Source organism: Chiloscyllium punctatum, chromosome 2, assembly GCF_047496795.1.
Source record: "Chiloscyllium punctatum isolate Juve2018m chromosome 2, sChiPun1.3, whole genome shotgun sequence".
NCBI classification, from domain to species: Eukaryota; Metazoa; Chordata; class Chondrichthyes; order Orectolobiformes; family Hemiscylliidae; genus Chiloscyllium; species Chiloscyllium punctatum.
The window spans coordinates 9,774,166-9,797,332 of record NC_092740.1 but is presented as its reverse complement, the minus strand read 5'-3'; the positions used below and the strand labels follow the sequence as shown (position 1 = coordinate 9,797,332).

The 23,167-nt window shown below is 44.8% G+C and overlaps 1 protein-coding gene across 1 annotated transcript in view; it reads right to left on the bottom strand.

Annotated features, from left to right (window-relative positions):
- Positions 1 to 808: 808 nt before the first annotated feature.
- LOC140493718 (uncharacterized) overlaps positions 809 to 23,167 on the bottom strand; it is a 126,428-nt gene continuing 104,069 nt past the window's right edge. Inside the window, exons 6-11 of the mRNA XM_072592490.1 lie at positions 20,565 to 20,626; positions 16,343 to 16,390; positions 16,214 to 16,249; positions 2,515 to 2,568; positions 2,385 to 2,420; positions 809 to 1,861 (exon numbers count right to left, since the gene is read on the bottom strand). Of these exons, the coding sequence (XP_072448591.1) occupies positions 1,824 to 1,861; positions 2,385 to 2,420; positions 2,515 to 2,568; positions 16,214 to 16,249; positions 16,343 to 16,390; positions 20,565 to 20,626 (274 nt within the window). The 3' untranslated portion in view covers positions 809 to 1,823. The remainder of the gene's footprint in view (positions 1,862 to 2,384; positions 2,421 to 2,514; positions 2,569 to 16,213; positions 16,250 to 16,342; positions 16,391 to 20,564; positions 20,627 to 23,167) is intronic.

The following is a 23,167-nucleotide window of genomic DNA, read 5'->3' as shown; positions in this document are numbered from 1 at the left end:
AGGGACAGCTATTGGTTCAATTAGCCTGAAAATTACCCAGACAGCTCAGTGCCCAGGCTGTGGAACTAGCAGATGTGGCTTATGTAGTTAGCCACTCCAACCTGTTCCTCCACCCACAGATATATTTTCCAACAACATGTGGTGGGTTACGCTTCGGCGGGGCGGTGTGGACTTGTTGGGCCGTAAGTAATCTAATCTAATCTAATCTAATCTAAAACTGTGTTGGCACACACGTCCAGTGGAAGGGCCCTGGACAAACCTCCAAGTTGACTCTATAGGTGCCCTGCCTCCATGTGAAAACAGATACACCTCCATCCATGACATCATAGATACTTTTACAAAATGGATCAATACATTTCCCATTGGGGCAAACACAGTGAGAACAACAGCCCAGATCCTCACACAACAGGGGTTCACGAGATGGGGTTTACCCTGCAGTATCGAGTCAGATCAGGGAACCCCATTTCACCAGCTGAGTAATGCAAAATGTGATGACCATGTTTGGTATCAAACAGGAATTCCACATCACTTACCACCCCCAATCCAGTGGTAAACCTTCTTTGCACCCTCTCCAAACCCTCTGTATCTTTACTATAGTAGGGCGAACAGAACTGGACACAATATTCCAAGTGTGGTCTATTACATATGGATGGATACTGTTATGCCTCACTGAGGTAGCATGTTGGAAATCAAGTTGCATTATTCCTTGTGTTGTCACAAAAGTTAGTTTCTCCTGAGTTTTAGACTAAAGATGACAGAAAGCACACACTAGGTTTCTGGACTTCACAAGGATTACTATTTATCACACATAAATAGACCTAATTCCACAGAAAAATGATGGACCATTGAGCTATAATGCCATTAGTTAAAACTCTAAGATGCTCATGAACCAAGTCCCCTTAAAAGCAAGCACATATTGTACACACACACTCATACACACATAGACACACACACATAGACACACACACACACACACACACACACACACAGACACACACAGTCGTGCACGTGCACACACAGACGCATACACAGAAACTAAACATCAATCTTTGAGTGGAAGGAACACACAGAAAACAGTTTCGTCAATCCCTGTTCGCGGGATTCGCTGAGATGATTCTTGTGCTGATCAGAATGCTGCTTCTCCAGATGCTGTCACTGGTTTACCAGAGATAGAGTGTGTGGTTTATAAAAGGTCTGGCTTACTCATTAAAGGTCAGAACTTTCTGCAGCTGCTGAAGGAAAAGACAATCAGCTGGTTATCCTCAGATTTAAAGTAGCTTTTCCTGCCAGGAACAGAGCTGATGATGAACAGGTCCTCAGATGGTGGAGGTCGGATGGCTTCTCCCTGTCATGTTCATATCCACAAACTGTTCAATTACCTGGGAACCAATCACATAGTCATTGGCAGCTAGATGGTCTTTGTCATTGATACTGGTCTTTAGTACAAAGACCAATCAGATACTTGTTTCTGCCTGAATCACCATTGGTACATGGGCATGTCTCCAGCTCGTCTGCACCTTCTTCTGCTGCTGTCTGACCCAGCAGCTGTGTAAACAATACTTACAATGAGTGTCAGGTTACTTGCTTTCAAAGAGTGCAGTATCCCTTAAACAATCCTTGGTTTTCAACAATTCTGATGCGTTTCAGTCCACAATTAAAAATACACTAAGATAAAAAGGCACAAGTTTTTAAAAAAAGTTTAAAAAACACTTTTGAAGAATAATAATGCCAAGTTTCTGAGCTGGTAAGTTCCATGATGTTCCTTGAATTTGATCTGAGAAACAATCCAACCTCAGTTACACAGGTTCAGTTCTTATTCGCTCCTAATGAGTCTTCACCACAGCTGCATAGGTTACATCCGCTAGAAAGAGACAGAAATCAGAGCTGATGATCATTATCAATTCAGTTTGAAGGTAAATACAGGAAAGGGGCATATTTACCCAAATATCAGTCCCATCACTATCAGAGTAGCTACAGGAAAGGGAAATATTTACTCCATCAGTTGTTCATTTTCCCCCTCATTCACTTTATGACGCTCACAAATACATTGGGAGAGACAAGCTTTTTGAGAGACAGTCAAGTATCATCCAATGGGATAATGGAGAGACTGTTTACTTTCTGATTGGTGGAGTAAAGGAACACCCTAATAACGATGAACAGACCGATGGGCCAATGACAACAGCATCATGGTGAGGGAATGGGACTTTAAGGTCATGTGATCAAATCTCCATAATGGCGCCACCCAACGTTGGGGTCTCAAATAACAAGGAAATGGATCACCCAGGCCCAACTAGCACTGTCCCACACATTGGAGAATGGGCTTCAGGGATTGGGAAAGGAGAAAAGATTAGGATTAGGATTCTGAAAGGACAAAACTGACTCACTCTCTTCTGAATCAGCAACCCGGAGAATCTTGCCACCTTGAAATGAAAGAGAATAGTCTGTTAGTGAGGAGGATGTATTTTAAATGTTTAGAAATACCACCATGTGGGAAAAAAGTATGTAGCTTGTTACCTTTTCTGTTGCTGTCAAACACGATGCTGGCATAGGTACAGGAATCAGGCTGAGCTGTAATACAAACAGTATTCACTCTGAAATTGCCTTACTGCATCAGCTTTCTGACTCTAGAATCAAAGAATCGTACAGAATCCTGGATTCACATCACAGCTTTACCATTGGAAAATGTTCAGTGAACTGCATGAGAATCAGACATCAAACCATATTCCGAGTTATTTGGACAGGTGGTGTTCCAACACGCATGTCTTAAGGAGTGACTTAAAAGGGGGAAAGAGAGTTGGAGAGGTTTGGACAGGGATTCTCACAGTCTTGGAGATTGAAAATTAGACCCCAGTGATGTTACTATTAGAGTCCGGTGAATCCACCACCACACATCTCTCTCTAATGAGTGTAGATCAGAGTGGTGCTGGAAAAGCACAGCAGGTCAGGCAGCATCCGAGGAGCAGGAAAATCGACATTTCGGGCAAAAGCCCTTCATCACTCTAATCTCGACTCTGATCTCCAGAACCTGCAGTCCTCACGTTTGCCGAGCTTTTCCTCTCTAATGAGAGAACAGCCCGATGCCCTCTGGGACTATGGTGAGTTTACATTTACAGGAAGGGATATGGAGGAGCCAGATTTGGAAATATTGTGAGTATATGAGGATGACAGACCCAATGCTGTGGAAGAATTTGAACCTGAGAAGGATAATCTTTAATTTTATTTCTTTTTCAATTCAGGAGCCGTTCTGGGCACCACACCTTGGGAAGGATATTCTGACCTGAGAAAGAGTGTGGTGCAGAATGATGACATCAGGTCTCACAGAGTTAAATTACAAGGTGTGGGATCACAAATTATGTTTATATCCTGTTGCACTGGAAGGTTTGGGGATGATTTGATTGAAGTTCTCAAGAAAAGAAGAGCATAAACGATCTTTCCACATTCTCCAAGTCGGGAAGTCTCAGATGCCTTCCCATGGAGGTTCCTGATTCCATGATTCCCAACCCTATCCCAGGGTTTCCAATTTTCCCACAGTCCCATAGTTCAGGTTATAAAACCCTGCACCCAGCACTCTGAGCCAATCCCCTCCATTGCAGAGGGAAACACATCCTGCTCCTCCACAATGTACACCCAGTCGGTCCATGATTTTAAAGAATCACGGTTCACAGTGTCTCAGATATTGTGGATCACAGTTTACATGAGGGAACTTATTGGGAGTTAAATTCAAAGTGTGCCCCTTACGTGCACCGTGGGCGGCACGGTGGCAGAGTGGTTAGCACTGCTGCCTCACAGCGCCAGAGACCCGGGTTCAATTCCCGCCTCAGGTGACTAACTGTGTGGAGTTTGCACGTCCTCCTCCTGTCTGCGTGGGTTTCCTCCGGGTGCTCCGGTTTCCTCCCACAGTCCAAAGATGTGCAGGCCAGGTGAATTGGCCATGCTAAATTGCCCGTAGTGTTAGGTAAGGGGTAAATGTAGGGGTATGTTAGGTTGCGCTTCGGCGGGGCGGTGTGGACTTGTTGGGCCGAAGGGCCTATTTCCACACTGTAAGTAATCTAATCTACTAAGGCTTTTATGCTACCCCTTCCAGAACCCACTTACCATCCCCTCACCATGCTAAGATGTGGCACTTTGATGCCCATTGCCAGGTATTTCAAGTGAGTAATACTTTCCTGGAGATATTTTCCAAACACAATGATTAGAGATATTATTACACACCTCTGGATCGAGTGGGACTTCACGGAGGCCTCCTGGCTTTGAAGGAGAAACATTACCACTGTACCATAAGACCCCTAATGGTCTTAATCATAGAGTCATAGAGATCTAGGGCACAGTAAAAGGCCCTTTGGCCCATTGAGTCCATGCTGGTCAAAACCAACCATCTACCCATTCCAATTCTATTATCCAGCAATTGCCTCAATGCCTTATACATCAACATTGCAAGTGCACACCTAACCAGGTCTGAAACATTATGAAGGTTTCATGTCTGTGTCACCCTTAAAAGCAATGACTTTCAGATTTCCGCCATCCTCCGAGTGAAAAGGATTCCCTCACATCTCCGAAAAGCCTCTAACATTCATCAAAGATCCTCAGACATCACCTTCCCAACCCACGACCATCTCCAGCTGAACGTTCAGTGGCAGCAGATAAAGGGGAACACCATCACCTGCAAATTCCCCTCCAAGGCACTCACCATCCTGGCTTGGAAATATATCATCACTCCTTCACTCTTGTTCGGTCAAAATCCTGGAATTCACTCCCTCAAGGCATTATGGGTCTACATCCAGCACGTGGACTGTAAGGGTTTAAGAAGGCAGCCCATCGCCATCTTCTCAAGAGATCAACAAGGAATGGGCAATGAATGCTGGCCAGCCAGTGATATGCATGTTTCATGAATGAATAAAAACAATCGTCCTGCCCCGTACCTTAAATTAATGTCCCATGGTCACTGACCACTCTATCATGGGAAAACAATTTTCAATTCAACCGTATTTATGTCCCTCATAATTTTACGCATCTCAATCATGTCTCCTCTCAATCTCCTCCTCCCTGGAGAAAGCAATCTATCCAAATTCTCTTCAGAATTGAAACACTCCAGCCCAGGTAACATCCTGGCAAATCTGCTCTGTCCCATAATATGGATTCCTGAACTTCACACAATTCTTTAGCTGTGACCTAACCAATTTTTCATACAGTTCCAACATACCCTCACAGCTCTGAATTAAACTCTATGCTTCAACTAATAAAGGGAAGTATCCCATAGGGTTTTTTATCCATGTTATCCACCTGTCCCGATACATTAAGGGACTGGTGTACATGCACACCAAGGTCGCTCTGATCCTTGGTGTTTCCCAGGGTCCTATTGCTCATTATATCTTCCCTTGCCTTTTCTGTCCTGCCCAAGTGTATCACCTCACACTTATCCATGTTGGATACTGTTTGCTACTGATCAGTCTATCTGACCAGCCCGTATAGATCCTCTTGTTGGCTAAGGCTATCCTCCTCAATATTTACAACCCCAACTATTTGTTTATCATCTGGGACCATATTAATCAACCCTTCTTCATTCAAGTCTAAATCATTTACGACAAACCGCAAATAGCAAGGGCCCCAACAGCGACCCCTGTGGGAACCCCCAGGACACACACTTCCAGTCACAAAAATGCCCCTCGACCATCACCCTCTGTTTCCTGCCAGTCAGCAAGTTGTGCATCCAATTTACCCCAAATTTCCTTGGATCCCATGGGCTCTCACCTTTGCTATCGTTCTCCCATGTGGAACCTGGTCAAAAGTTTTGCCGAAGTCCAAGAAGACACAAGAACATAAGAAATAGGAGCAGGAGAGGGTTATCTGACCCCTCGAGGAGAATGTGAGGACTGTGAATGCTGGAGATTAGAGTCGAAGAGTGTGGAGCTGGAAAAGCACAGCTGATCAGGCAGCATCTGAGATGCAGGAGAGTCGTCATTTCGGGAAGAAGCCTTCCATCACCTGCACCACAGATGCTACCTATCTAGTCCTTCAACCCTGCTCCATCATTCAATAAGATCTCTTTTAAAATCTATCTCCCTTTGCATTAAAAAGATGCATCAAATTCATTCCCCGTGTCTATACATCTGGAAACCTCTTCAAAAAAAATTCAGGGAAGTTGTAAAGATATCACTTCCTAAACAAATCCATGTTCATGATTGATCCCTGTTCCTCCAAATGCAGATCCATTCCATCCCTCAGAATTACTTCTAACAGTTTCCACCCCACTGAGTATAGACTGAGAGAAAGTGAGGACTGTGAATGCTGGAGAGTCAGAGTCAAACAGTGTGGCACTGGAAAAGCACAGCAGCTCAGGCAACATCTGAGGAGCAGGAGGGTCGATGGTTTGGGCACGAGCCGTTCATCAGCCTGACCTGCCACACGTTTTGACTCCGAGTTGAGACTGACTCGCCTGAAGTTTCCTGGTTTATCCCTTGTTCCCTTCTTGAGGTACCAGACTGGCTGTCCTCCTGTCCTCCAGCACCTCTCCTGCAGCCGGAGAGGAATGGAAAATTATTTCCAAAGCCCCTACTATTATCTCCCCTGCCTCACTCAACAACCTGAGATACATTTCATCCTGCCCTGGAGATTTATCTACTTTTTGCTGCCCATACCACTCAGCAGTTCCTCTCTATGTTAATTTCTTTCATCTTGTCACAGACTATCTCCCTGATTTCTGCACCAAAATCATCCCTCTCACGCCTGAACACCAACATAAAGTTGTCAATTACAGCCTGACGTACATCCTCTGGATTCAAGTTTCAATTACAACCATGGTCTTTGTTGTCTTTTAACCATGAATTTTCCTTTCAATATTTTGGATGCTTCTTTATATTACCTGTCAATATACTTTCATATTTCCTTTTAGCACTCTGAATCTCCACTTTAATTTCCCACTTGCACATTTTATAATCCTTCAGAAATTGCTACTGTTTTGAATTCTCAGTATCTGTCATAAGCCTCCCTTTTCCCTTCATCCAATGCTGTGTATTCCTCAGTATTCAAGGTTCACTGGATTTATTGGTCCCACCCTTTAGCCCTGGACTCTCCTTATTTCCTTCTTCAATGCATCCCATTGCATACCTGGTCTGGCCTACATGTGACTCCAGTCCCACAAAAGGACACTGGTGTAAGGTACAGTAATTGTTGAAGAATGAGAGGGGCTGTCAGTGAGCAGATTTATACTGGGCTACAAGGTGCCACATGCTCAAAGAGGAAGCCAATGTCATCAGGAAGTGATGGAAAGCAGCAGCCAGTCTCAAAGATTGCATTGCAGCAAGTCTGCATTTAGAAACATTGTACAGGATGATTTTCCATTTATTTTGGGAAATGGAGGGTACAGAAACAGATATTTTAATAGAAAGAAACAGAGATTTGCCTCCTCTGACTCATCGAGGTGAGGAAGCACATTGTTGGGAGCTTGTACAGAATCCTTGGATTCTGTTTAGTCACAGGACAGGTCCTAGAGCACTGCAGAAGAGCCCAACATTGTTCCTTTGTTTGAGGGCAATAGGGATAATACAGGAACTTACAGGCTGGTGAGCTTTACGTCCGTGGTAGGGAAAATATTCGAGTATATTCTTAATGACTGGCTTTACTCAATTTGAAAAAATATCTTCTTATTAACACGAGGCAACATGGTTTTGTACAGGAAGGTCATGTCACAGAAACTTGATTCAGCCTTTTGAGCAAGTTTCATGATTGACAACAACAGGGTGATAGATATTGTCCACATGGACTTTCATAAGGCCTTTGACAAAGATTTTCATGGCAGGCTGATAGTGAAATTGAAGTCACATGGATCTGTGGAGAGGTGGTAAGATGGATGCAGAATTGGCTTAGTCATAGAAGACAGAGAGTAGTGGTGGAAGGGTGTTTTTCTGACTGGAAATCTGTGACCATTGGTGATCCACAGGAGTCAGTGTTGGGACCCCTGTTAGTTCACAACATTTATAAATATTTTGGAGAATATTGTAGGTGGTATGATTAGTAAGTTTGCAGATGACACAAAGATTGAGGGAGCTTTGGATAGTGAGGAAGATTGCCAGAGGATACAGCAGGACATATAAAGATTGAGACTTGGGCACAGAAATGGCTGCTGAAATTTAATTTGGAGAGACATGTGGTGATGCATAAGGTCTAATGCAAGAGGGAAGTATACAGTAAATGGGACAACCCTTGGAAGCATTGAAGAGATCTAGGGTAGTTTACTCACTCCTGGTTCAGGCCTTCCCTCACTCCTGGTTCAGGCCTTCCTTCACTCCTGGTTCAGTCCTTCCCTCACTCCTGGCTCAGCCTTCCTTCACTCCTGGTTCAGTCCTTCCCTCACTCCTGGTTTATGCCTTCCTTCACTCCTGATGTGGCCCTCCCTTAATTCCTGACATCTCACTGCAATTATATCGATCTTTGGTGAGATCCCATCTGGAATGTGGTGAATGGATCGGATTTCCATATCAACAAAAGGATTCACTTGTTACAGAGTGAGTGTCATACACTGGCTTGAACCAGGGAATACAGTCTCAGAATGAGGGATAGGTGGTTGGAACTGAGATGAGGGGGAATTTATTGGTTCGAAGCAGTTAATCTTGGGAATTCTCTCATCAGAGAGCTGTGGAAGCTTAGCCATTGAGTATATTCATGAATGAGATTGATAGATTTCCCGGCATTAAAAACATTGAGGGGTAAGGGGATAGTGCAGGAAAGTGGTGTTGAACTACAAGCTCAGACATGATCCTCTTGAATGGTGGAGCATCATGTCCTTAGTGGGGAACATCCTGATCCACATTCTCCCGACTCTCCGACTTCCTGTGGCTGTGGGAATCCTCCCAAAGACACACTACAGCTTTAAACCTTCCAATGGAATCTCCAACGTGGCCTTTGTTGTCAGACAAATCCAAGTAAAATGTCAAACACAACACCAGGAACTCTGTATTACATTTCTCAACCTGATCACAGCAGATGGCTCAGTAAATCACTTGATGAATCATACTCTTAAAAGTTGGAATGTCCAGAAACTTCTTCCAAATTCTGCAACTGCTTTGTGATGACTTGACATCTTCAGGAACGGATGTCTTCAAGGAACAGGACCAGAGTAAAGCAACGCTGTGTGATAGCTCCATATTATCTATAATCTACCAAACAGCAGCTTTGACCTCTGGTGTCAGGATTAAACACGGCCCAGATAGAAATCTCTTCAACCTCAGTCTCATCCATGCCAATAATAAAATGACCACAACAGACCCACATAAGATGCAGTATGCACTGATAACATCACTGTTGTTTTCACATTCTGCACCCGACTCGCAAGCCACCCTTGGTCTCTTCAATGCTGCAAACTAGGGACTTGGCCAATGCTTGAGTGTTGCCAAACCAAACCACAAATCACTGGTCAGTTCAATATTCTACCTCTTGTATATGCTAAGACTCCGGGATACATTTAGCACTCTCGATAGCTTGGGAGGCACCTCCCTCAAAACGGTGCCCAGGGCTGACATCACTGGCTCTGCCCATCAATGCCAGTCTCAGTCCAGCCCATAGGTGACCACGAGGGCACTCTGCCTCTCGATGCCCATTGGGGAAGACATCCAACACTGGATCAGCTGAGACAGCTCAACCTTCCAGAAACGATGGCAGTGACTGTTTGACAACAAAGATCTCCACAAGGCAGCAAAAAGTCCTTGCTTTCATCATCAGTCCGTGTAAATGTTGGGAGACCCACAATGCCACTGGGGAGGGAATTCCAGGATTGTGACCCAGTGACAGTGAGTGAACGACAATATATTTCCATGTCAGTACAGAGTGGGTGGCTTGGAAGGGAACTTGGAAGTGGTGGTGTTCCCATGTAACTGCAGTAAGGAACAGGAATGTAGTGACTGCATCCTCACGGTCAGGAAACTGAACAGTGTTTGGACACATTCCCTGTTCTTCCAAAGACACAACAAAAGCTTTTGCCTCTGTATTTTTGAATCATTTCATTGTTTGAGTGTGTTTGGGACTTCTTCAATTCATTAACCAACTACTGCAGCTTGTGAACATTTGGTCATCTTGCAGGATGTTTTATAATGTTTCAATTCACAATCACCTTGTTAAATACAAATGGTTCTGAGACTCCGAGCTCATTAAGGGTTGGCACAGTGACACAGTGGTTAGCACTGCTGCCTCACAGCGCCAGGGACCCAGGTTCAATTCCCACCTCAGGCAACTGTCTGTGTGGAGTTTGCACATTCTCCCTGTGTCTGCGTGGGTTTCCTCCAGGTGCTCCAATGTCCTCTCACAGTCTAAAGATGTGCAGGTTCGGTGAATTGGCCATGCTAAATTGCCTGTAGTGTTTGTTGAAGGGGTAAATGTAGGGGAATGGGTCTGGGTGAGTTGCTCTTTGGAGGGTCGGTGTGGACTTGTTGGGCCGAAGGGCCTGCTTCCGCACTGTAGGGAATCTAATCTAATGAATGAGATCCACCGGGCCCACATTTCAATTATATCACCAGCGCTGCACACTTCCCTCCAGTCTGAAATAAAACCACAGACCACAGCGCTCTGCTTCCTAGCCCAAAGCCAATTTCCAAACCACACAACCAGCAACTTTGAATCTCATCAGCTTCAACTTAAAGAAGATATGTACATTGTACTTCACAGCAGGAGCAAGCCCTATGGCCCATCGAGTTGTCTCCATAATTCATTAAGACCATAACTGATCTGGTTCTGTCTCAGTTCTGCTCTCCTACCTTGTCCCCACTACTCTCGATAAGGCCAAAGGCTGGTAGTCAGACAGCATGTGTTAGCACCGAGGCTATAGGGATGAGAGGGAGTGATGGGACGGAATGGGGTCATTCGTTGACACAAACAGTGAATGAGTTTCATCCTTTGTGTTTTGAATCCACCCAGGATCACAGCTCTCTCCATGATGTCCATCACTCCTCAGACAGCTGCTCTCACCACATCCTGAGACCCACACTCAGTGCTATGTGCCATCATATACACACTCGTGACCTCTCTCTCCATCAGCACCCCTTCACACTGTCTCAAAGCTGTCCTCAGCCCCAGTTCAACTTAATTCTCCAGCTCATTCACCCGATACCATGTACCCCCACCCCTCTGGAACCTTCCTCCACCCACTGTCCCACTCTCCCTCCACCTCTTGTTGGACATTCACTATCCCTTCTCCGATACTGAGTACAGAACATTCAGCAAAGGTCTCAGTTTTAATCACTTTGCACTCCCACCTCACCGAAGTTCAGACACGACATGATGTTGATCTCTTCTTCCGTTGCCTTTGCCTCTGTGCCCATTTCTTTGGACAGGAGTCCTCTGTCCATCCCACAGACCCCTTCACCCACTTCCAACTCTCTTCCTCCACCTGGACCCCTCCCTCTGGCCTTTAAGCCGCACTTGACCTGTTCATTGAGAACTGACACTGGTCTTTGTATTTCTCTGCCCTCCTCCATTCATTCCTATCTCCCACTGAACTGAATACTCTCAGGCTGTTCTGTCCACAACAGTCACTCATCTCATCTCAGATCGAGACAAAAGCTCAAAACCACCAAGGTGCAGCCATTTCCCTGTTCTGTTGCTGTCAATCTTGGCACAGAGTCTGGAATTGTCCTGATCTGTAACACAAACAGGAATGATAAGGGGATATTTTTGGTCGGTTTGTTGTTAGGTATCAACAACAGCTCAGTGGACACCACATACCCCTTGGAGTTAGAAGGTTGTGGGTTCAATTCCCCATTCCAGTGGCTACAATGTAAGATCAATGCTGAGACTTCGGAGCAGTTCGAATGGAGCGCTGTAATGTCTAAAGTGTTATCTTGTGGCTGAGATGTTAAAGGTTGCACTGGTCTGCTCTCTCAGGTGGGACATTATACTTCACAAACTGGTTGTTGCATTTCTCATTACCAGAATGAAAATAAATGCATTTACGCCTAACTTTTCATGATCTCAGGGGACTGAATAACCCCTTACAGCAGATGGAGCTCTATTTTTATATTTGCAGTCAACTAATTTCTTACTGCAAGCTGCCACAAACCACAATGTGATCATGATGTCATAATCTGGTTAAAGCACTGAACAGGAGAGTTGGATTAGCTTGTATTGATCACAGAGTACAGACATTGGGCAGGGCAGACACACTAAACACAGGGAAAAAGTAGAGAAATATGTGAATGGAGAACCACTGCAATATTCTAACATGATGTGGGAATCAGGTCACAAAGGTAGGTACACTCTTACACCATGGAATCAGGAAGGTTAATAAAATGCTATCCTTGAATAAAAGAGGAATTGGATATTAACGTAAACATGTTATTTTAGATATACAAGGCAGTTCTGAGATCACATCTCAAATGCTGTACATAATGAAGGATATTGGTGCTGGCTCAAAGGAGGTTTCTGAGATTGAGAAGCAGGTTGTCTCATGAGGAGAGGGAGGACAGGCTGGGTTTGTTTCCCCTGGAGTTTAGAATAATGAGGGGCTGTGAGAATGTAAACTTCAGAACTTTGGTAATGATTCAGAGTTTGAATGAATCAACAATGATTTTTTCTGAAATGCAGTGGTACTGAGATGAAAGGGACAAGGAGAAACTGTAATCAAGGAATTAAAATCAACATGTTAATTAGCCATCTCTGAGAAGAAGGAGTCAACGCAACATCAAGGATCTGTTCCTGGGAGACAGGAGAGAGTTAACACTGAATGTAACAAGGAACAAGGGAGCTACTCCTGATCAGAAGGCAAGCTGCAGACTTAATGACTCAAGAAGAGTAATCAATGTTGTGGTTGAACGAATTGAAATGATCATCAATAATCTCACACCGGAGATTTTGCCTGTCCATCGAGAACTGCTAACATTACCTGGGTCATTTTAATTTTTCTGCCCTCCTCCATTCACCCCTATGTCCCCCAAATTGACTGGTCTCAGGCTGTTATGTCCACAACAGTCACAAAGTTCATCTGATCCAGGCTCTCCACACCACCCCCACAGCCTCCAAGCTCAGATTCCCACAATCCTGACTTGCCCACTTCCACCTTCTTCCCAAAATCTATAGCTGGACTGCCCAGGCAGACCTAGTGTTCCTGCTTCTTCCTGCCTGAGGGAACTTATCTCTTCTGCCCTTGACTCAATTTTTCCTCCCTTTGTCCATTCCTTCCCAACTACATCTGTGATTCTTTTGCCATTTATGTCAGTGTCAGAATTACTTGTTAGTGAGATCCAGCCACCTCCTCTTCACTGGTGTGGCCACCGATACCCACCTGGGCCCCAGTTATGCCTCTCTCATTGTGGGGCAAGTGGAACATTCCTCATTCCAGGCCTCCTCAGGCCACTCCCATAACTCTTTCTTCTGTATGTCGATGACATCATCAGTGCTGCTTCCCTCTGTAATCCAGAATTGGAATATTTGATCAATTATGGGCGGCACGGTGGCACAGTGGTTAGCACTGCTGCCTCACAGCGCCAGAGACCCGGGTTCAATTCAGGCGACTGACTGTGTGGAGTTTGCACATTCTCCCCGTGTCTGCGTGGGTTTCCTCCGGGTGCTCTGGTTTCCTCCCGCAGTCCAAAGATATGCAGGTCAGGTACAGTTGGCCAAGCTAAATTGCCCTTAGTGTAAGGTAAAGGTGTAAATGTAGGGGAATGGGTGGGTTGCGCTTCGGCGGCTCGGTGTGGACTTGTTGGGCTGAGGGGCCTGTTTCCACACTGTAAGTAATCTAATCTAATCTAATCACTTTCACTTCCAATATCCACCCAGCTCTCACCTTCACCTGATCTCTGACTCCTCCCTTCCCTTCCTTGACATCTCTGTTTCTATTTCTGGGGATAGGCTGGTCACCAATATTCATGACAATCTCAGACTCCCACAGTTACCTTGACTCCCCATCCTCACACCCTGCTTCCTGGAAAGACTCTGTTCCATTCTCCCAGTTTCTCCAAGCCCACCACATCTGTCTGATGGGGCCACATTCTGCACAGGGGACCTCCGAAATGTCAAGCTTTATCCTCAACCAAGGATTCTCCATCACCATGGTTGACAAGGCCCTCAGCCGTGTCCAATCCATCTCCTGCATTTCTGCCCTCATCACTTCCCTTCCCTTGCCTTGCCCTCATCTATCATCGCACCAGCATCCATATCCAGAGGATCATTAACCACCATTTCCACAGCACTCCAGCGGTGCTCAGTGCAACTTGGAAGAACAGCATCTCATTCTCCACATGGGCACCCTGCAGCTTCCTGGCCTCAGTATTGAGTTCTAAATAATTTTACAGCCAGAATGAGGTGTTTTATCCATCCTCACACCTCAGGCCCTGCCGTGACATGAGTTGTTTTCAGCACAGCCAAACCATTTTCACCAACTTATTGTCCCCACTATCAGCTTTTCATTCTCCCTGGCATCCTTTTGATGATCTGACTTCCATTCACTCTCTCTGGGCTCCATCTCCACCTATCTGCTCACTCCTTTTCCCCTCCCCCACCACCTGTCTTTACCATAGATACCACTTTTCCCCAGCTACAGGCAGTTCTGAAGAAGGATTTGAAATTTTAACTCTGGTTTCCCTCCACAGATGCTGCCAGACCGGCTGAGTTTCTCCAGCAATTTCTATTGATTTATATTGGAAGGTTTCCCGAACAAGAGGAGGAGGCTATTCAGCCCATTGTATATGTGTTGATTGATAAAGAGCTCTCTAGAACATCCCACTGCCCAGCTCCTGGTCCATAGCCCTGGAGACTCATGTTCTTCAAATCCTTATCCAAGTGAGTTTTTCATGTCGGAGTCAAAAAGGTTGGTGCTGGAAAAGCACAGCCGGTCAGGCAGCATCCGAGGAGCAGAAGACTCATTCCTGATGAAGAGTTTATACTTGAAACATCGACTCTCCTGCATCTCGGATGCTGCTGAACTAGTTGTGCTTTTCCAGCACCACACATTTTGACTCTGATTTCCAGCATCTGCAGTCCACACTTTCTCCTGGGTTTTAGATGTGTTGATGGTTCCTGTCTCTCTAAACATAGAATACAGAACATGGGACAGTACAGTGCAGGAACATGGCCTTTGGTCCACCATGTCAGTGCAAACCATGATGCCATTCTAAACTAATCCCATTTCCCAGCACATGGTCCATCCCTCTCTGTTCCTGTTGTTTATGGGCCTGTCTAAATGGCTCTTAAATGTTGCTAACGTATCTGCTTCTATCACCTCCCCTGGTAGCCTGTTCCAGACGTCTACCATTCTCTTTGTTGAAAGCTATCCTCACAAATCACCCTCAAATTTTTCCTCATTCACCTTAAATTTATGCCGCTTGTATATGACATCTCCACTCTTTGAAAAAAAACTGACTGCCCCCCCTATCCCTGCCTCTCATAAATTTATGTATTTCTGTTCGGTCTCCCCTCACCCTCCAATACTCTCGCAAAAATAAATCCAGGTTTGACCAAGTTCTCCTGATAGTTAACACACACCAAATCAGGGAACATCCTGCTCAATCTCTTCTGCACCTTTGTTTTGTGCACAAGTACCCCTAAGTCCCTTCATGTTGTAGCTTTCTTCCATTTCTTTTCTCCAGACCTGCTGAGTTTGTCTGTTTGTTTCTCAATCATGGCTCCTACAGACATGTCCAAACTTTGATAGAACCTGAACACTGAGGGAACTGGTTCTGAGTGGCACTCGGAACAGCATCGCAGTCACAAAACTACCCGCTCACAATAACTCAATGTCTCCTGCTTTGGATCAATCTCGCCACTTTCCCCTGGATCCCATGAACCTTTGATTTTGTGCCCAGTCTGCCTTGTGGAACTTCCCCAAACACCTTGCTAACATCCGCATTGATGGTCAATATCAAACACCCAACCAACCATCCTTCAATACTCCTTAAAAATTCGATCACGTTTATCAGACCCGACCACCCTTCAACAATCGTCTTCTGAGGGAATGGTACTGGGTCAGACTCGCATCATGAAGACCTCATCAGGGGAGAATTCAAGGTCAGTTAAAACTGAACTGGGAGTTCTCATTTGGGATGATTCTCTGAGGGTGGCCAGGCACGAATTCTATGAGTTGACCAGTTTCCCACTGCAGCTTCAAACATCAACACTGCAACTCCTCCTCAGGAAACCAGACCCCCAGTGAAATCAGCTCTTAAAGATATGGGGGAGTGGGAGTGATCTCAAACGATACACTTTCTCAATATAGAAACAAACGTTGACTCACGGCCTTCTGACAGACTGTTTGTGAATCTCTTGCCACCTTTAACAAAGACAAAATGTTCTCTTAGTTTAATTATAGAATCTGATTATCAATTAGACAATTGCTCAAAACCTTTAAGGTGCAGCCATTTACCTGTTCTGTTGCTGTCAATCTCAGCATAGAGGATGGAACTGTCCTGATCTGGAACACAAACAGGAATGATAAGGGACCATGCATCGACAGGCTTGTACTTAAATATCAGCAATGGCTCAGTGGACACCACATCATTCTCTGAGTTAGAGATGTGATTGGAGCAGGTGAAATATTGGGCTTGCAGCATGGGTTGGTACCTGGGACTTCGATGTTGTGCTTAAAAATGTGTTGCTGGAAAAGCGCAGCAGGTCAGGCAGCATCAAAGGAACAGGAGAATCGATGTTTCGGGCATAAGCCCTTCTTCAGGAATCAAACATCCTGAAGAAGGGCTTATGCCCGAAATGTCGATTCTCCGGTTCCTTTGATGCTGCCTGACCTGCTGCGCTTTTCCAGCAACACATTTTTAAGCTCTGATCTCCAGCATCTGCAGTCCTCACTTCCTCCCACTTCGATGTTTGGCCATTTTGGAGATATAGGTAGAGTAAGGACAGGAATGGTTGTTGCAGTTCCAGGATTTAGATGTTTCAGTAAGAACAGGGAAGATGGTAAGGTGGGGAGAGGGGTGTGTGGTGGCATTGTTAGTCAAGGACAGTATTATGATTGCTGAAAGGACATTTGAGTACTCTCTACTGAGGTAGTATGGGCTGAGGTTAAAAACAGGAAAGGTGAGGTCACCCTGTTGGGAGTTTTCTATCGGCCTCCAAATAGTTCCAGAGATGTAGAGGAAAGGATAGCAAAGATGATTCTGGACAGGAGCAAGAGTGACACAGTAGTTGTTATGGGGGTGTTTAACTTTTCAAATATTGACTAGGAATACTATAGTTCAAGTACTTTCGATGGGTCAGTTGTTGTCCAATGTGTGCAGGAGGATTTCCTGACACAGTACACAGACAGGCCAACAAGGGACAAGGCCACGTCAGATTTGGTACTGGGTAATGAACCTGGCCAGGTGTTCAATTTGGAGGTAGGTGAGCACTTTCATGATAGTGACCACAAATTGGTTAAGTTTACTTTAGCAATGGAAAGGGATGGGTATATATTGCAGGACAAGATTTATGAGCTGGAGGAAAGGCAACTACGATGTGATTAGGCAAGATTTAGGATGCATGGGATGGGCAAGGAAACTGGAAACTTGTATAAGCTGCACAATTGAAATGTGCAGCTTATACAAGGAACAGTTACTGTGGGTCCTTGATACATATGTACCTGTCAGGCAGGGAGGAAGTTACTGAGTGCGGGAGCCGTGGTTTACTCAGGAAGTTGGATCTCTTGTCAAGAGGAAGAAGAAGGCTTATGTTAGGACGAGATGTGAAGGCTCAGTTAGGGTGCTTGAGAGTGACAAGCTAGCCAGGAAAGACCTAACAAGAGAGCTAAGAGGAGCCAGGAGGGGACATAAGACACCATTGTCAGATAGGATCAAGGAAAACCCTCAGGCTGTCCATAGGGATATCAGGAATAAAAGAGTAAGACTAGGGCCAATACAAGGATTGTAGTGGGAAGTTGTACACCGAGTCAGAGGAGATAGGGGAAGCGGTAAATTAATGTTTTTTCTCAGTATTCACACAAGATAAAGATAATGTTGTCGAGGAAAATACTGAGATACAGGCCACTAGACGAGATGGGATTGATGGTCACAAGGAGGAGGTGTTAGCAATTCGGGAAATTGTGAAAATAGATAAGTCGGATATGATTTACCATGGTTTCTCTGGAAAGCCAGGGAGGAGATTGATGAGCCTTTCACTTTGATCTTTTTGTTGTCGTTGTCAACAGGAATGGTGCCAGAAGACTGGAGAAGGGAAAATGTTGTTCCTTTATTCAAGAAGGGGAGTAGAGACAACCCTGGTAATTATAGACCAGTGAGTAACGAGGGTAACATGTTGGAAAAGGTTATAAGAGATAAGATTTATAATCATCTGGAAAGGAATAAGTTAATTAGGGATTGTCAACATGGTTTTGTGAGGGTCGTGCTTCACAAACCTTATTGAGTTCTTTGTGAAGGTGAACAAACAGGTGGATGGGGGGGAAAGCTGTTGATCTGGTGTATATGGATTTCAATAAGGCATTTGGTAAGGTTGCCCATGGTAGGCTACTGCACAAAATACAAAGGCATGGGATTGAGGGTGATTTAGTTGTTTGGATCAGAAATTGGCTTTGTGAAAGGAGACAGAGGGTGGTAGTTGCTGGAAGATGTTTATCCAGGAGTTCAATTACTAGTGGTGTACCCAAGGAACTGTTTTGGGTCACGTTTGTGGATGACCCAGGTGAGGGCTTTGATGAAGGGGTTAGTAAATTTGCAGATGACACTCAGGTTGGTGGAGTTGTGGATCATGTTGAAGGATGTTGTAGGTTAAAGAGAGACATAGATAAACTGCAGAGCTGGGCTGAGAGGAGGCAAATGGCGTTTAATGTGGAAAAGTGTGAGGCGATTCACTTTGGAAGGAGTAACAGGAGTACAGAGTACTGGACTAATTGTAAGATTCTTAGTAGTGTAGATGAGCAGAGAGTTCTCCGTGTCCATGCACATAGCTCTCTGAAAGTTTCTCCCCAGGTTGATAGAGTTGCTAAGAAGGCATACAATGTGTTAGCTTGTATTAGTGAAGGGATTGAGTTTTGGAACCATGAGGTCATGCTGCAGCTATACAAAACTCTGGTGTGGCTGCACTTGGAGTATTGAATGCAGATCTGGTCACCGTATTACAGGAAGGATGTGGAAGCTTTGGAAAGGGTGCAGAGGACATTTCGAGGATGTTCCCTGGTATGGAGGGAAGGTCTTACAAGGAAAGGCTGAGGGACTTGAGGCTGTTTCCATAAGAGAGAAGAAGGCTGAGAGCTGACTTAATTGAAACATAAAATAATCAGAGGGTTAGATAGAGTGGACAGTGAGAGCCTTATTCCTCAGATGGTGATGGCTAGCACGAAGGGGCATAGCTTTAAATTGAGGGGGGAACGATATCGGACAGATGTCAGAGGTAGCTTGTTTACTTAGAGAGTCGTATAAGAGTGGTACACACTGCCTGCAACAGCAGTAGACTCGCCAACTTGAAGAGCATTTAATGGTCATTCGATAAACATATGGATGAAAATGTAATAGTGTTTGATGGGCTTCAGATTGGTTTCACAGGTCGGCACAAAATCGAGGGCCAAAGGGCCTGTGCTGCACTGTAATGTTCTATTTTCAATGTTGGACGCTGGTGGAGAGTTGAGGTGAGGCAGGGGGGATCATTGGAGGATTCAGGGATTAAGAAGAGAATGAGAACAAATTCAGTAGTTTTCATATCCTTGCAAGGCACGTGGGACTCACAGGCAAGGCCAGCGTTTGTTGCCCATCCCTGAACACCCTTGAAGTGAGATGCTTGCTTGGCCATTTCAGAGGGCAGCAGGTCAGAGTCAGACACATTGCATTCAATCGCTCCTAAAAGGACAACTGAGGTTTGAAATGGGGATCTGAAGTCACCTGTCGGGCAGATTGGGGAAAGATGGTAAGTTTGCTTCCCTGAAGGAGACTGCCAAACAGAAACTTTTTTTAAGACAACAACTAATGTTAATTCAGATGGCCACCATCACAGAATTGAGTTTATGCTTCCAGATTGAATAATTAAATGTAAATTTTACAAGTTACTATGGTGAAAATTGAAGCCCTCTCCCCAGAGCATGAACCCGACCCTCAGGTTCCCCACCACAGCCCAGCGACTGGGAGTCATTTGAGACGTGTGACACCCAACTGGACTGTTTTCCTTGACCCATACCGAAGCAGCAGACAGACTGGCCGTGAACAGCTCGAGGCAGCAAGGACCGGGCCGAGCCAGTTACTCAGCCAGATGATTCAGGGAATCGGAAATGGTTATTGTCCAAGAATCCATCCAGGGTCAGTGACTGAGGAGAAGATTTCCATCTCCATTGCCAGAACAATAATCCAGAGTCTGGTCAGCTCCCTTAATGGAAACCCATAGCTTTTCATTCATTTACATTGAATGGTCTGAAAGTTAAAAGGTTCATCTATCAAAGACGTCAATCTGTGCAATAAGTGTGAAGGGTTAAGGATGGGGGTGGGGATAGTTTTCAACTGATGCAGACTCAATGGGCCGAAGGGCTTTATTCTGTGCTGGAGAACGGTTTAACTCAATGTAACATTCTGTCCCTGAATATCTCTCCAGGATCCACACTCTCTCCATTAGAGTCTCTGAAATGGACAATGATCGGTCAGTTCGAGTACAGACAGTACCTGGAGCAGTGAGCTGCGGGGCCTGATCAGTCCCGGGAATGCTGGATGAACCTGGATCATTCCTGAAAAATACACAAGGAAGATGAATATTCCAAGGAATCTAAATGCATTCTGTCAGGTCACAGAAAGGAACATTCTAACTGTACATCAATCTCTTGCTTTGGTTACACAGAGAACAGATTCCAAAGATTGATAAACACAGTTAATAGAATGAACTTTGCTAGAAATCACAGATACTCAGATGTAGACACAATCAGAAAAGTCATCCTTGAATAAATTGTCATGAGAAACAGTTTTGCCTTGGCATCAGAATATGGCTGGCACCCAGGGAACCCAAGGTGTAGTCAGCAGCTGTAACACAGGGAGGTCTGTGCAGACACTGTCAGGAATCACAGTGACAGATCATTCCAGGCAGCTCTGGCTCAGCTTGGAGCAACTAGTCACAGGGCAGGGAGGGAGGGTGTTGGAGATGAGGGGAAAGTGCTTGCAGGGGCTTCCCATCTGCAGTAACTTTGGAGGATATTACAGGGCATGGAAATCTTGGAAAGTGGGGAATGATCAGGAAATCACATTCCCACCCAATGGAAATTCAGCTGCTCGGAGAGCAAGGGAGAAAATAGTAGGATTCACAAAAACATCCTTTTTATCCTCAGCAATCACTGCAAGTAATAACAGTTTAATCTTTCCCTCCATAAAACATTCATTACAACTCAAAGTATCCACTGTGATAAAAATAAGCAACATTTCAGTTTTGCATAAAGATAAATTGCAGGTTAATTTGGGGACGGTGAATCTGGAGCTTGAGATTTACAAACAGCTGGAAAGTGACAAATCCTGCTCAGAAATCATTAACCTGTCATTTACCTCAGTCTATTGATTACTTTCCAACTCTGAGTGCTCTAGCAGCTTCTCAAAATTATAAATGATAGTAAAAGTTTCTTTCAATACATAAGAAACAAACGACAGGCAAAAGTAGACATTGGGCCACTTCAAACTGATGCTGGAAGCCGAGTGATGGGAGAGAAGGAAATAGCTGGAGAACTTAATAAGTACTTTGTGTCAGTCTTCACAGTGGAAGACATGAGTAATTTTTCAACAATTAAAGGGAGTCAGGGGGCTGAGTTGAGTATGGTTGCCGTTACAAAAGAGAAAGTGCTAGAAAAGCTGAAAGGTCTTAAAATTGATAAATCTCCTGGCCCCGATGGGCTACATCCTAGAGTTCTCAGGAAGGTGGCTGCGGAAATAGCGGAGGCGTTGGTTGAGATCTTTCAAAAGTCACTGGAGTCAGGGAAAGTCCCGGATGATTGGAAGATCGCTGTTGTAACCCCACTGTTCAAGAAAGGATCAAGACAAAAGATGGAAAATTATAGGCCAATTAGCCTAACCTCGGTTGCTGGTAAAATTCTAGAATCCATCATTAAGGATGAGGTTTCTAAATTCTTGGAAGAGCAGGGTCAGATTCAAACAAGTCAACATAGATTTAGTAAGGGGAGGTCGTGCCTGACAAACCTGTTGGAATTCTTTGAAGACGTGACAAGTAGGTTAGACCAGGGAAACCCAGTGGATGTGGTCAATCTAGACTTCCAAAAGGCCTTTGATAAGGTGCCACACGGGAGGCTGCTGAGCAAGGGTGAGGGCCCATGGTGTTCGAGGTGAGCTACTGGTATGGATTGAGGATTGGCTATCTGACAGAAGGCAGAGAGTTGAGATAAAAGGTTCTTTTTTGGAAGGGCAGGTGTGTGAGGTGTCAGTGAGGGAGCACTTTGTGGCCAGCGACCATAATTCTATTTATTTTAAAATCGTGATGGAAAAGGATAGACCAGATCTAAAAGTTGAAGTTCTAAATTGGAGGAAGGCCAATTTTGACAGTATCTGGCAAGAACTTTCGAAAGCTGATTGGGTGGACAGATGTTCGCAAGTAAAGGGACGGCTGGAAAATGGGAAGCCTTCAGAAATGAGATAACAAGAATCCAGGGAATGTATATTTCTGTCAGGGTGAAAGGGAAGGCTGGTAGGTATAGAGAATGCTGGATGACTCAAGAAATTGAGGGTTTGGTTAAGAAAAAGAAGGAAGCATATGTCAGGGATAGACAGGATAGATCGAGTGAATCCTTATAAGACTATAAAGGAAGTAGGAGTATACTTCAGAGGGAAATCAGGAGGGCAAAAAGGGGACATGAGATAGCTTTGGCAAATAGAATTAAGGAGAATCCAAAGGGCTTTTACAAATATATTAAGGACAAAAGGGTAACTAGGGAGAGAATCAGGCACCTCAAAGATCAGCAAGGTGGCCTTTGTGTGGAGCCACAGAAAATAGATACTAAATGAATATTTACTGGGGAAAAGGATAAGGAAGTTATAGACTGTAGGGAAATAAATGGTGACATCTTGCAAAATGTCCAGATTACAGAGGAGGAAGTGCTGGATGTCTTGAAATGATAAATCCCCAGGACCTGATCAGGTGTACGCGAGAACTCTGTGGGAAGCTAGAGAAGTGATTGCTGGCCCTCTTGCTGAGATATTTGTATCATCGATAGTCACAGGTGAGGTACCGGAAGACTGGAGGTTGGCAAACGTGGTGCCACTGTTTAAGAAAGGCAGTA